The sequence below is a fragment of the Ambystoma mexicanum genome, chromosome 1q (genome assembly GCF_040938575.1).
Source record: "Ambystoma mexicanum isolate Mex_15411 chromosome 1q, UKY_AmexF1_1, whole genome shotgun sequence".
NCBI lineage: Eukaryota > Metazoa > Chordata > Amphibia > Caudata > Ambystomatidae > Ambystoma > Ambystoma mexicanum.
This window is the reverse complement of record NC_090922.1, coordinates 1,033,228,181-1,033,243,637: the sequence shown is the minus strand read 5'-3', so window position 1 is coordinate 1,033,243,637 and position 15,457 is coordinate 1,033,228,181. Positions and strand designations below refer to the sequence as shown.

At 43.7% G+C, this 15,457-nt stretch overlaps 1 protein-coding gene across 1 annotated transcript in view; it reads right to left on the bottom strand.

The window, feature by feature from the left end:
* The window catches only part of LOC138540759 (vitellogenin-A2-like), a 135,002-nt gene that overhangs the window by 56,021 nt on the left and 63,524 nt on the right, over nucleotides 1–15,457 (bottom strand). The window contains exon 28 of the mRNA XM_069641708.1: nucleotides 10,913–11,051. Within this exon, the coding sequence (XP_069497809.1) occupies nucleotides 10,913–11,051 (139 nt within the window). The remainder of the gene's footprint in view (nucleotides 1–10,912; nucleotides 11,052–15,457) is intronic.

Here is a 15,457-nt window from a genome sequence, read left to right as displayed (position 1 = left end):
CAAATATCACTCTTATCACCATAGACTTACCCGATTTACCACCGGAGGCATTATTCTATAACTCTCCACATCTTCATGTGCCACATCTGCAAAGGGAGAGAAAACAACACGTTAAACACGTGCAACATTTACCGGGTAACACAGACTCTTACCTGAACGCCACCAGCTGCCACGAGGGTATCTTCTCACGATCCCAGCTGCAAGACAAGGAAGGAAGGGGGGACAAGAGTGAAACATCGGACATATTGAACTCTATGAACTTGATACTTACTGGATATTGCCAGGAACCTCAGAGTCAATACTCGCCAGAAACTCTCCCACGCCTTCAAACCAGTGAAGTAACTGGCATTCAACACGCCCCTGCAATCCATGCAGGATGGAGAGCTCATCATTTAAAAACATAAGGTGAGGCTCTTAAGGGGATATCGGAGGTGACCAGAAGGGAGAACAGTGGGAGGGGGCCATCACTGAAATCCATGGGTGGCTAAATCCCTTTCTCCACTTGCAGGAGAATACTTCTTCGGATCAAGCAGACGAGATTAGGCGGGCCAGTCCAGACAGTCATCTCAGCACTTCGCATCATGTTGGTGGAGACCGCAGCTGTCCGGGTCCGATCGACGCCCCTGTGGGAACCAGGTGAGCGTAACAGCGGTAGAGGGTTAACGGTGCTGGTAGAGCTGCCGGCGCTGTTAACCCTCTACTGCCTCATTACGAGGTCTGCTCGTGGGTCCCGCTAAGGACGTCTGGTAAAACCAGACCTCCTTAGTGGGATCCGCTAGCAGCCCAGGATGCTAACAACGTGCCTGTCATTAACGGACCCGTTGTTAGCATCCTCCTCATTCCCATTGAGCCCTACGGGGGCTCAAATGGGAATGGGGATGTACCGGGTCCGGGTCCCGGGAAAGGGAATTACCGGGCCATCCAAGGTCGGAATGGCCCGGTAATTCCCCATTCCAGGACCCGGTACCCAGTATGGGGGTAGCCATGCCACTAAAAGCAGCATGGCTACCTCCATACTCGTAATGAGGCCCAATGTGCCTATCCCTATTCCCAGTAGGTTTTTCATTATTTGCCACATAGTATGAAATCACCTCTGACATATTCTTAGTATAAAGTCTATGTTGTGTGAAAAATTGAGTGTACGTCTGTTGATGTTCGTTGTAGCTCCCTGTTTTAGATAATTGTTGATAAAACAGTACTTTGCCATCTTCCTGAGTTGGTGCGGTTATTTGGACTCAGGGTTATTCTGTGAACCCATCCATTGCATGCACATTTTTAAATGGCCCTAAACTCACCTGGTAGCGGTGTGGATGGTTCAAAATTATCCAAACTAGTTTGTCTCCAGTGTTTCGGATGACCGGGCATCCTCCACCATTAGCTGGAATATCACAGGGTTTCCTTTGGAGAGCGGCCAATAGAAATAAACAGCCAATGAGGCCAAGCCCAGAAATACGATGGGACAGAGTGAACGAGATTCTTCCAATAAAGGAAGTAACGGCAGCAGTATCTAGAGTAGTGTTAGAAGAAGAAAGGTTTGATGCGGAAAGCATTGGAGAAAGGATCAATAAGGTCTATTAAGAGTTAAGGTGAAGTAGCGAGTATGGAACTAGAGGGAATAGTGATTGATCCCCAGTATCTCAATCACTAAGTGAGGAAAGAAACCTGTTCAGTGATGAACGTTGAGCATTGTCTTTGCGCTGACTGAACTTGGATAAGGGTGAAAGGGATGATTGCCACACTTGTTGGGAACTAGACATGTCAGACGAAGAAAGAGAGTCCAGTCTTGGGGCAGAAGGAGGAAGCGCGTGCACCCCTGAAGGAAATCTGCAAATGGGTAAGGAAGTGAGATGGTCAAATTTGGAACAACCTAAAGATAGCACACCAGATCCCATAGCATATCCTGAGCATCCCCCAGGACGATCACATTGTGAGAAGGGAGAGTCTTCACCATATGTAAGCAGGTTAAGGTCATTACCCACAAGGAGATGGACAGGGATGATTATCCCTGCCATGGTTAGACCAATAGTGGGATCCGACTATGGGACAGGGTTTACGCAGTTTCCCTTGTTAGAGAAAGGGGGAGAAAGAGCGCAATATATTCCATGGCCACAGATGGACAAGGATAACCTAAAATGCGAGCTCCCTAGTCTGACTTTGGGAGCTTGGAAATGGATATACGAATCAGAGAAAATGACAGTAGGAAATACGTTGGCAATAGGGGACATGAAAGGTCTCCTGGCAGCCATTCTTGGAGATAAGGCTGATGACATATAGAGGAGAGCGGGATACTCAAGTGTAACTGCACAAAATACAGCGCATGATGGAGCGCCGTTTAATAATTGTAGAGCAGATGTTTGGAGGGCACCCAGGGTACAGTATCGTGACACATCAGATATGGGAACAATTATGACATGCAAGATGAAGGAAGATGAAGACCCTATTGTTACATTCAGGATATTCAAGAGAAATGGCAACTTGAAATTTGCGAGCCGTGGGAAAAGACAGTGGCATTATTTTACCACATTTTATGCCATGGGTTGCCTGAGCCAGTACAGAGGCAGATGAAGAAACACGTAGGGATGGAAGCGAAGCCATGGGCTGAGATACAATTGACGATAGTGCACCATTGTTGGTTATTACAAGAGAAAAACAAGAAGAAAGATGAGAAGGGAAAAATAGAGTAAGCCAAATTAGTACTGAATAAATTGTCAACATTTGCCACAGAAGGGGCGGTATTGACAAGCGGAAAAGGATTGAGAGTGCAGGAAGCAGTGGGTGCATCACAGGCAAATAATCTGCACCCAATGGACCAAGGTGGATATGGGTCTACACCACAAGGCAGAGGTATGGGCTATGGAGGAAGAGGAGGTGAATTTCAAAATAATCATGGTGGGTTTCAAGGTACACAGAATGAGAATCAGAATGCTCAGGAAGGATATAACCAAGGAGGGAGTAATAGGAGAGTTCCTCCAGTATGTTGGAATTGTAGAATGAGAGAATATATTGCACACATTTGTGGGAGCCAAGGGAATGTACAGGATGGACAGTTCTCTAGAGGGGGGACAGCTTACCATCCACCATATAGCACACTGACTAGAGAAGGCTTTGCCAAGGATCAGACACAAGTGGTGCAAGTACAGCAGGTACCACAGCAGGTACAAGCACAAATGAATCCACCAAAAGGGCAGTCGAAACAAGACCCTATGCAGACACAGCAACATACGAACACACTAAAAGAATTGACACCCAGAATAGGAGGTGTCACTGTAGTAAGAGGAAATCCTTTTACAGGGCCCGGGATGAGCCTGTATCCACAATAGGACAGCTCACAGGGTGACTTGATGTGTTCAGTACTATCTGTGACACCAGACCCCCAAGAGGAACCAAGGGTCGGTGTCACGATAGGAGGCAAATCCTTTTCTTTTCTTGTAGACACTGAAGCAACTCGGTCATTTATACGAGAGGGAAAATATACAATTTAAGGTATGGCCATGAATGCTCAAGGGTTCTCTGGAGCTATGAGTCAAGTTCCTTTTACTGATAAATTACCAGTCTCCATAGGAGAATGTGACATATCCGTTCCCTTGTTATATTCAAAACAGACACCAGTTAATATTTTGGGAAGAGATTTAATGATGAAATTTAACATGACGATTTCATTAAATGATCAAGAAATAGTGTCCTCCACTCCAGTAATACACTATTTAAACGTGTGAGAGTTCATACTGGCGTTTATAGAGCAAGTGGCTCTGTGGGGCATTTGAGTAGATCCAGAGATTTTTCTATATGGAGTGAGAATTTTACTGATGAGAAAAGAAAAGGGGCAGGACCCCTCTTTTTTATAGGGGGCCTGCCTCTACAGGGTTAGGTAGCAGTAGTAGAATAGAGAGCAGAGTCAAAGGCTACCCTTGTGGAGGTCGCCTTGTATTGGCAGTGTAACTAGATTAGTATATACTAGCTAGTAGAGATCACCAAGAGTAGAAATATCTTAACACAAAGTTTAATCTCTTCCATTGACATACATTTAAGAATACAAGTGTATTTCATGCACTGCTGCGTCAGCTAACAATGCCCAATTTTTGTCAAAAATATAGCATTGTTAGCTGATGCAGCAGTGCATGAAATGACAGTCACTTTTTACTTTGTCTACTAACCTACAGATATGCATATATATATATATATATATATATATATATATATATATATATATATATATATATATATATATATATCCTTTTGTGTTACGCATATCTCACGTGCCACCTAATGGCACACCTGTATTCTTAAACTTTATTTTAAGATATTTCTATGTCGTCAATGACAAGGGTAGACTTTGACTCTGCTCTCTATTCTATGTGAGCATTTTACTGACATGGATACCTGGCCTGCCGGGAAAGTGTGTGAAAATACGTGATGAATTGCTGTTTAGACAACAAATACCTATGGATGAGGAAGGTAGACAGACTATTCCTATAGAATTGGATGTACGCACAGTACGAAGGGAAATGGCAATGCTTGAAGCGGTAGACGATGAGGGCAGACCATGGACAGTGATAGCTCTTGAGGAAGGGTATAGGTTGACTGACATAACTGGTGATGATATGTTCGGGGTAGACTGAAGTGATGATGAAGTGGTGTTCTTCATGAGCATTACATACTGGATAAGGATAGAGAAAAGGGAAGACCCACAGCAAATGGCTACAATGCAGCAAAGACCAGCATTTTTTCAGGAAGATTTACAAAAAGGCACCAAGTGTCCTTTGGACGACATACCCTTATGAAATAGGTTTATTGAAGGGGATAAGAGAGGTTAAAATAAAGCTTAAGCCAGGATCAATTTTACCTATAGCAAAACAGTACCCCATGTCTCGAGAAGCTGATGAGGGTATATTTCAGACTATTTCATCGCTGATGAATCAGGGGATTCTGGTACCATCAAAATAATCGTGTAATACAGTGGTGTATCCTATCAAGAAATCAAAAGAAGGATTGTGAAGATTTATCCAGGATATGAGACTGATTAACCAGATTGTACATGCAGAGTTTCTTTTAGTTCCTAATTCGGTGACAGTATTGTGCAGTATCCTGGTGAAAGCCTGATATTTTACGGTGATCGATTTGAAAAATGTGTTTTTTTTTCAATCCCTTTGCACAAGGACTCACAAGACTTGACTTAATTTACATCTCGCCAAAAAAGATGAGCCCCCATCGATCCTTAACAGAGTTCTACAGACAGATCTAGGTAATATTGACTTCAGAAGTGCAGTGATATAATACATATATGACATCTTGATTTGCAGCACCACAGAAGATTAGTGCAGACAGGATTCTGTTCAGTTGATGACTATTCTAACAGATAAGGGATATAAAGTAGACAAGGAGAAGCTACAATACTGTCAAGAAGAGGTGTTATATATAGGTTAGTTGATTTTGTATGAAGGAAAGAAAGTGACACCTGAGAGAGCTGAGGCAATTATGAAAACCTCAAAATCAAACACAGTGAGACAGATGCACCAGTTTTTGGGTTTGTGCAACTATTTGTGAGCCTGGGTGTTTGATTATAGCACATATATACGAGGCTACTTCTGCAAGCATTAAAAAAAGTGCAAGTCGGTAAAACAAAACTAGAATGGACTAAAGAAATGGAGGAAGGATTTGAAGAGTTGAAAAAGGCAATTTGTACAGCACTTGTTTTAGGAATTCCCAGTTATGCTGAGGAATTTTATTTGTTTTTGCACACAAATGGGACAGTCATGACAGCAGTGCTTACAAAGAGGACCACATTGGGGACAAACCTTTGGCATATTATAGTGTAATTTTAGACCCAGTTATGAGAGGACACTTCCCTTGTGAACAATCTTTGGCAGCTGCTGTGTTTGCTATCCTGAAATCTACAAGTATTGTCATGGGCTGCTCTATAACCCTCTTTGTGGAGCATGCTCTATTTGCCATTTTAGAGAAACCCAAGGATACATTGACATCGCAAAGAGCTTCAGTTTATGAGGTAATGATTTCTAACCCAGCGAATAAAATTGTAAAATGTAAAATAGTGAAACCTGCCACATTTATAGCCGGGCTAGTAGAAGAAGGTGATCATGTGCATGACTGTACTACTTATGTTGAATTGTATGATGATATACGCTGTGTGAAAGCAAATTCTTTAGCAGAAGGGATAATTCTCTTTATTGATGGTTCTTCGAAAATTGATCAGTCTAGTGGAGAAAGGCATTCAGGTGCTGCAGTGATAAGACACAGATTAAATGGTGAATTTGAAGTTGTGGCTTGTGCAAGGCCACCGTCTCATTTTTCAGTGCAAGTGGCAGAATTAGTAGCGCTTATTGTAGCACTTGAGAATCATGAAGGGCAGGAAGTGACAGTATACAGTGACTCCACCTACGTGATGTCCACCTACATGCAGGGTTAGCCTGTTAGAAGAGGAGGGGCTACCTCCATGCAGATGGCTCTCCATTACAGCATACATCCTTATTGGATAGGCTCATTAAGGCACTACGACTCCCAGTGGCCATAGCGGTTGTTAAATGTGCAGCGCATACTAAGCAAAAAGATTTTGGGCCTCATTACACGGTAGGCGGTAAGGGTTTACCATTACCGGTATTTTACCGGTACCGGTAAACCCTTACCGCCTTACTACGAGGTCCCTTTGCAGGTTGGTACATTAACACCTGCTTTTAGCAGGCGTTAAAAAACGAACCCGCAAAGGGACCGGGGTGCTAATTACGGTACGCTATTTGCGGTACCGTAATTAGCGCCTTCCCCATTCCCATTATGCCCTATGGGGCAAAAATGGGAATGGGGAAGGGCAATGGAGGAAGGAGGAATTACCGCCTTCCCAACCTTGGAATAGGGCGGTAATACCCCTTTCCTATAAGGCGGTACCGGTAAATTACCGGCATGAACAATGGCGCTAATAGCGCCATGGTTTACCGCCTACCGTGTAATGAGGCCCTTTATCTCTTGTGGGAACAAAGCTGCAGATGAAGAATTCAAAAGGGTGCACTTTCGCCAGAAATTTTGAGTTTTAATACTGAGAGTATCAAAGGAAATTTAGTTACAAGAGGGGTTTAATAAGTTGTTGATAACCCAATTAATAGAGATTTAAGGAAGAGCACCACAGGAGGAGCAGGAATTATGGAAACAAAGGGGGTGTTCTTTATCCCCCACGGAAGCATTATGGCGACAGGATAGCACTGGTAAGCCAGTGATGCCAGTCCCTTCCTTTATTAAAAGTCGCGCTTGAACAGCTGTATTACCACACGCATGCAACTAGAGAATGTCTTTCTGCCAGTATTGCAGAAGACTAGTTCATTCCTAATTTGTTAGAACGCAGTGCACTATTTATGGTGAACTGCATCGTGTGTCACAAGTTTAGTGCTGGGCATACACTGGGAATGAATAGAGAGGTAATACCCTGACTGAATGATCCGTTTCAACATTTACATATCGACTATGTCGATATGCTGCAGATATGTAATGGATATAGGTATCTATTAGTAGTTGTGTCTCCCTTTTCTAGGTGGATCGAGGCAGGTCTGTGTACGCACCCTGTTACAATTTGTGCAGCAAAGTTTTTAGTGTGCAAGGTATTCCCGAGGTGGGGTGTGTGTGAGGTGCTAAGATCCGATACTGGGCCGCATTTTGTCAATGAACTATATGAACAGATATGGCTTCTATTGAATGTAAAGCAAACGTTTTCTTCTGCTTACCAGCAAGTGAACAGTGTGTGTGAGAAACTCAACAGCCTCCTCAAGGAAAGGATTGGCAAGATTAAAATTGACTTTGAAAAAGGTAATGGCTGTATTGCCTACCTCTAGCCCTACATGCACTTTGGAATCAGCTAGGATCAGACCACCACCTCACCCTGCACGAGCTAGTTACAGGGCATCGAATGTGAACACTCCTTAGACCTCCGTCTAGGAGTATAAGTGATGCCCACAGCATAGCTAAAACTTTAGGTGATGAGATGCATAATTATTTGACATGTATGACCTCTAGTATTTCTTTCATTTCAGAGCAAGTCAAGCACCAGGGGGATCAGTCTAGGAACACATAAGAAGATAATTCGGCAACCAGTCCAAGCAAACTATTACCACCACCTAAGTTATATACTAGAAACCTAGTGCTAGTTAAAAATATCTCCAGAAAGTGACATGTGCCATGTTTTCATGGCCCTTTTATCATTGAAGAATTGCCCCCTTCAGCTGCCAAGATACAAGGAAGAAGAGCTTGGCTGCACCTGGGCGATGTGAAGATTTATAAAGGTGAGACCTTTATACACGGTAGGCTGCTATTAGCGCCATGGCTACCCCCTTACTGCATTCCGGGCCCGTGTTCCTGGAATAGGGACTTACCGGGTCATTCCGACCCTGGAGGATCCGGTAAGTCCCCATTCTGGGAACTATTCCCCATTCCCATTTGAGCCCCCATAGGGCTCAATGGGAATGGGGAAGGAGCTAATAACGGTATCGCAATTTGCGGTACCGTTATTAGCTCTGAAGTCCCTTAGCGGGTCCCTTCCATAATGCCTGGTAAAACCAGGCGGTATGGGAGGGACCCGCTAAGGGACCTCGTAGTAGGGCGGTAAGGGATTACCGACACCGGTGCCCTTAGCGGTGCCGGTAATCCCTTACCGCCTACCGTGTAATGAGGCCCAATATGTCTCTCAAGCCTATCCACATCCCCAGTAGGTTTTTCATTATTTACCCTGTAGTATGACATCACCTCTGACGTATTTTTAGTACAAAGATTATGTTGTGTGTAAAAGTTGTTGAGAGAAATCGAACGTACGTCTGTTGATGTTCGTTGTAACTCCCTGTTTTAGATAATTGTTAATAAAACAGTACTTTGCCATCTTCCTGAGATGGTACGGTTATTTGGACTCAGAGTTATTCTGTGAACTCATCCACTGCATGCAAGTTCCTAAAGGGCCCTAAACCCACTTGCAATAGTATTGCTGTGTGAATATTGGTGTAGAATATGTGTAGTTTGTTTCTTAAATTGCTTCATCTGTGCTGGTTACTAAACAGTGCCACCCGTCTCTTCTTAACATTAGCCCTTTGATAAGACTATTATTCAAAAGTGAACAAGGTTTAAGATGCCCTGGTTCACTTTTTGTGTTTGGTTGCCCCAGCTGAGGTTCAGCACCCACATATGGAGGACTGGAGCAAGAAATCACGCATTTCAAATGGATCATACTTAAACATAAATCATTATGACCCTGGCGCTAATGGGTTAACGGCGCCGTAAAAGGCTGCAGTGCCGTTAACTCATTAGCGCCTAATTACGAGGTCCCTTTGCGGGACCCGACCTTAACGGCTGGTTTTACCAGCTGTTAAAGTAGGGACCCGCAAAGGGACCTTGCTGCTAAGTACGGTGCCGCAATTTGCAGCACCGTACTTACCGCCTTCCCCATTCCCATTGAGCCCTATGGGGCAAAAATGGGAATGGGGAAGGGCCATGGAGGAAGGGGGAATTACCGCCCCACTAACCTTGTAATGGGGTGGTAATTCCCCCTTTCTCCATGGCGGAGTCAGTAACTTACCGGCATGGACCATGGTGCTAATAGCACCGTGGTTTTCCGCCAGGGTCGTAATGAGGCCCAAAGTCCCTGTTCAACAGGGACTGAACACTATTAGCATCCATTCCACAGGCTGGAATGGGGCTAATTTAAAATATGTTTGTTTCGTGAAAGGGTCGCCTAGCGGAGTCCCCTTCATGATGAGAAAATACTTTACCAAGATAGCGGCCATGGATTGGGAAGGTGGAGCTCCATATGGAACCCCTCTTCCATTTTCATGGCGGCCTCGTGGAGAGGAAGGAGCAGCTGCTGCAGTGGCAGCACTCGCTGCTGCCGCCGCAGCACTGTGGTAAGTGGGGAGAGAGCTTTGAAATGAAGGGTGCGGAGGGTGGGGGGGATGGCGGGTGGGGTATCGGGCCATCAGGCAGCTTGAAATGCAGGCTAGATTGGCAGTATCAGCCTGCGTTCCTAGCCTCCTGATTGGCTGGCTCCCCCCCACAGGGTGCTAATATACAATATAACACCACCAGGCCCCTTTCTGCTTATGTTATTATGACACATGATCTGCGGTGCATCTAAGCTAGGAAATGGAACAATCGTTGGGCAGGATCTCAATTCCTCGCATGCCATGTGTGAAACAATGCACCAGTATTGGCTTTAGGCTCACATTTTTTGTCATTGGGGTATTTGTATTCCTGTAATGTGTGTGCTAACAATGCTCACACTTACAGAACATGAACTGAGAGCTGTGCTTCTGCATATTTTCATGAAACAAGAGTATGTATGAAGTAATTGGGCGAGAAAGGTCGGCAATGGTTTTCCTGCATTACTAGCTTTTGATATTTCACAGTCAAGAGTTATCTTTGCCTGCGGATTACTGTGTTGTTGTTGAATAGAAAACAGTTACTTATGTATGTATGTATGAACGTCTCTCACTCTGAATCGTCCCTGCAAGGCTGTGCAGGGTCAAGTCACGAAGATCTGAGTAGTTTTGAGTTATGAGTTTTGCCTTCCTTTGCGAAAGAGATCTGTTTTACTTGTGTGCGAATTATGCACCCAACGGGGATGTGTGTGCTGTGTCCCTATCGTGAATACACCCCACAGAATGGAGGCGGACATAACCATCTTGCTTTCTGCTGGAACCCTCACACAAGTATAGTCTTGGGCACTTCACATGGCATGTACTACAGTTCATGTGGGTGACTGTTCCAGAATGAAGCATCCTATTGTGTTTTGCAAGAGTCCTTTGAAACCTGTCCAGTTTTCGCGTTCTGCACTATATGGTCTTCATGCGGTGCCAACCTAACATAGCTACAATGCTTTGTTACCCTATGATACAGCTGCTGAAGGCAGCTCCATAATGGAGTACTTACTTACCCTAGGAATTTGGATAAGCGCATCCAAAGCCCTCTGTGAGTTCATGGAGAGGATGACTTTGGCTTGACGAGAAGGATTTTTCTGCATCTTCTGAGAGAACCCAGACATGAGAGCGGCTCCTGGAAGGTACTGAAGAGCGCTGAAAGAGAGAACATCCGACCTTGAGTCTATTGAGACATCTCCATAATGTGGATGCGCTGCAGTAGGTGGTTGTCATTTTTGTGAGCAACTAAGTGTCTATCCAGAAGGAGAGCAGCATTGCTTTTATCATAGCACAGTGAAGCAAGCAATATTAATGAAGGAGTATGCATGTTGTAGGCTGTGATTCATAAGAGACAACCCTGCAACCACGCGCAATCACCTTTAGACAGAACCTAGTCTGGCAAATGATCCTAGTTAATGTGAACTTCTACTGGAAGAAATCAAGGACACAAACAGGAACATATCTAAGCAACAGAAAAGGGTGGCACACTGCCCAGGTTGAGCATCAAAACAACACAGAAGAAATGCCTGCGTGGTCAATTCATAAAACTGTAAATTATATCATTTTGAATCATAGAATTCTAGAAATGTTGAAGTGGGCAAGACGCAAGATCAACAAGCTCTGAATATCAGACTAATCTCTGCCAAGTCTCCATTCAAATTCAATATGGGTTAAGGAACCTATTAGCAGGATTCCAGAACTACTGCAGCATGCAAACGAGGCTAGTTCTGGCTACCAAAAAGGTCCAAAATATTATCTTTGGTAATGAAGTTACATGCCAAACAACATTCCTTCTTGAACATGTCCACCTGTCATCATGCATCAAGTTGATACCTTTCACTGCCTGGGTGTGTGATTGTCATGTGTGGTTGTTTGAGGTCGTCGCTACAAGAAGGATGGATTGATTCTTTCCGACTGGGCCCTAGCCATCACCAAATATACATTCATACAAGATGGGAAGAACAAAACGCAGGCCTAGAGGTTTGCAAGAAGGAAGCTCGGACACGGGTAGTCTATGGAGGGTAGATAGGTGGATCTGCTTGTTCTGAAGGATAACTTTGGTCTTACATTGCTCCTTAAATGAACAATGTCTAGCCATCATTTTGACAGAATCTGGCATTTCTGGGTGCATGCTCTCTGCAAGGTTGACAGTGCCCATTTTTCAGAGGATCCAATCCATTCATAAAATCACTTTGCCAACCAACCTCATGTCACATCTTAAGGTTCTGGGCATTTCTGGTCCTGGTCATTTCAATAAATGTGGCTCTCTGTTATATTGAGACACTTCTAGCAATCAAGTCTGTCCATTCACTTAGATTCCTTAATATTACTCAATTTCCTTTCTTAAGACCTTCAAGGTACATAGGCCCTAGAATTCTATGAAGAGCCAAGACTAAACTAAGATCCCATTGCTATCAAGGAGTAACCCCTGTATACTAATGTTCCCCTCCACACGTATATGTCTTGCAGCACCTCCTTCTGAACCTCTGAAAACAGCTATCATTAGAGCCACCAAAAAGATGCTCCCCTGGATGCGTCTTCAACTAAACTTAAATTCAAATGTTCCCCAAAGTTTAATTTGAATTACTTAGCTTGAAAAAACAACTGCGGTTGTGAGGAGCCTAAATGAAGCAAATCAGGCTGATAAATACCTCCTGAGACGGTCCCTTATGGTTTATAAAAAAGCTATTTTTGAAGCTTAAAGGGTTTCTCTTCATATTAAAGTCACCAAGGTCAACAATAGCGCCAAACAGCTCTGTCAAGTCATTCATGTCTCTGTAGCCCTTGACTGTATTAAAGGTGAGCTGACTCCCTCTCTTGATTTCCATGAAGCGCTGAATGGCTTTTTTTTTTACTTAGCACCCTGGGCAGGGAAGCCAGCCAATCAGGTGGCTAGGAATGTGGACTTCAACCACTGGTGTAAGCCCACATTCCAAGCTGGCTGGCGGCCGGCTAAACCTACCGCCATCTTCCCCCCACCCTCTGTCCCTGTTTTTTAAAAATATATTAACCCCCCCACTTACCTTATTTCGGCAGAGCAGGCTTCACCGCCGCAGCTGCACCTTCATATCATCTTCCCACGACCGCCATGGAAAGGGAAGAGGGGCACGTGACGTTCCATTGTAGGAAGGAAAATCCTTTTTTTTTATCAGCCCGGGTTACCGTTTTGATATCCTGTGGTGTTAATGGTCTTATGTAGGTCTTATGTACCCGTTCCACAGGCAACACCGAGGGGAAACGGCCTTGCTCAGGCCATTAACTGGGGCCGCAGGCTGTTACCCCCTGGTGTTGCCCATTGAACGGATACATAAAGCCACATTAACAAAATTAAAGCCATTTATTAACACATTGTTATGGAACCATTCTGGAATATTGAACTGTGGTGCCCTTATCATTGGTTGCATGCCACCTCATTCATCCTTTAGTTTCTGAAATACTACCCCTGATTCGGTGTTGACTACTGGTAACCTGATTGATGCTAAGCTTGACTTGGCACCACGAGAGTATGCTGGAGCTCTTGTTCCATCCGCATCTACAGTTATGAAACCTTTCAGTTTCTCTTGGTGTTACCTCCAACAGAATTAAAAAGCTCTGATTTGATTCCACCTCTGAAGGAGCCTTGTCTATACCACTCTGTGTTTATTAACTAAATAACTATTTTGTGTTTACCATGGGTCTCAAGGATTATGGGAGAAATTGTTGGTTAAACAGCTCCAAAAACTGGATCTGGACTGTACCACTATTCTTGATGCATTTGGTTCTGGCTTTCATCTAAACACAGAATGGAGACTGCCCCACCTCACAATGTGGGATAATGTTATCTTACAGGTGATCGAAGGGGCTCTTTATTTTATGACCCTATTAGATATGCCTTCTGCTTTCGACAAAATGAACCATAATCTAATCCTACAACAGTTGTCTCAGTTTACTGGTATACAAAAAAAAACTTGGATTGCTCCTCTTCATTCTCGGGAGGATGTGAAAAGAGGGTTACCGCAAGGCATTATTTATTAATCAACACCCCTTATATTCTGAAATACTCACTTTTGCCGGTTTTGTATACCATCGATCTGCTTTCAGAGCAACTGTATTTGGCACTCTTGGCCATATGCAGATTCTCTTGAGAGCCAGCAATACACTGGAGGAGTTTCCTGATCTTTCGGCTAGTATGGATCCACTGGGGGTTGGATGGGGCACAGTGGACTCAAACTCAATTCCTTGAAAACAGATCGTATTGGGATCCTATCATCAGCTGAGCAATACAGCGTTCCTCCATCATTCCAGTTTATCATACCGAGTATTTTTCTTTAAGTAAAGAAACAGGGAATTTTCTGGAATTCCAACACCAGTATGAATGCTCGAATGGGGACACTTGTTAGGTCCACTTTTGTGTACCTTTCTCCAGCTGAGGCAGACCCTTGCCTTTATCCGCAGGGATCCTTGCCAGTTAGTGGTTGGTGGCCGGATTAACTTGAAGTGGGAATATGGCAATTATATCTATCTTGGACCCCCCCCTTTCTTATGTATTGGCTCCAATCCATACAGAATGAAGTTGTGCCATTAGTCTGTGACCATAAGAAACTTGATTCCATCTCGCTCCATCGCTGCAAGCTGCACGGCCTCCCTATTCATAGGTGTATAACTCTTAAAACGTTCTGCCTGCTCTTCAAATGTCTCCTTGGCTTGGGCTTAGTTCTATCTTGTGCATTGAAACACCATTTGCTGTATCGGCGCATTATAAATACCCGATAAGTAAATAAATACAAATAAATGTTTGACTGAGAGGCTCCAAATTCATTCTGCGGATGAGCACCACCTCATGATCCGCTCATCATGATGCAAGACAAGAGGCTAAAGGATCTTTTCAGTTCACAGTCCGTGCTCCTGGAATTCTCTGCTTCTGAACATTTGTCTTTTGCCTCATATATCCTCATTTTGTAAGAGACCCAGACTCACCTCTTCAATTAAATTTAGTCTGGATTAATACAGTCTGCTGTTTTCCTGTCATTTGTGCAACATAAATGCACATATCAAAGCAAGTTTTCTCTTTTGCAAGAACCTCTGCATTTTTGGTGTTGTCTGTAAAATGTGATTCGTCTAACAGATTTTGCTTCAGTAACATTACACATAGATTTTTGTAACAGGGCAAAATGGAGAAAAAATATTGTGAAACCAAAGCAAAAATATATGAAACTTTAATAGCTTATGTGTCATTTTGCTTTTTGGGAAAGATTTTTTTAACAGAGAAACTCTGGTTCAAGTTGTCAATAGATGGAGCCAAGAGAGATGTCATCATTTGTGTGGTTATGTAACGAGAGCAAACTGATTTTTCCTCAAACGTTATCCCACCGTTCATGTTAAGAGTACTTTGATTCACTCTTTATTAAAAAGGCAGTATTTGCACCCAAATAAAAATCTAATTATCTGCCAGGGTGCAGGGACATCATTTCACCAAAATGCCAGGGGTAGCAGAAGTGACATCACACAATCCTTGACCTCTGGTGACATCACAGGACGTGATGTCATCTGACCCCACCCCGAAGTGGCATCACAGGAAGCGA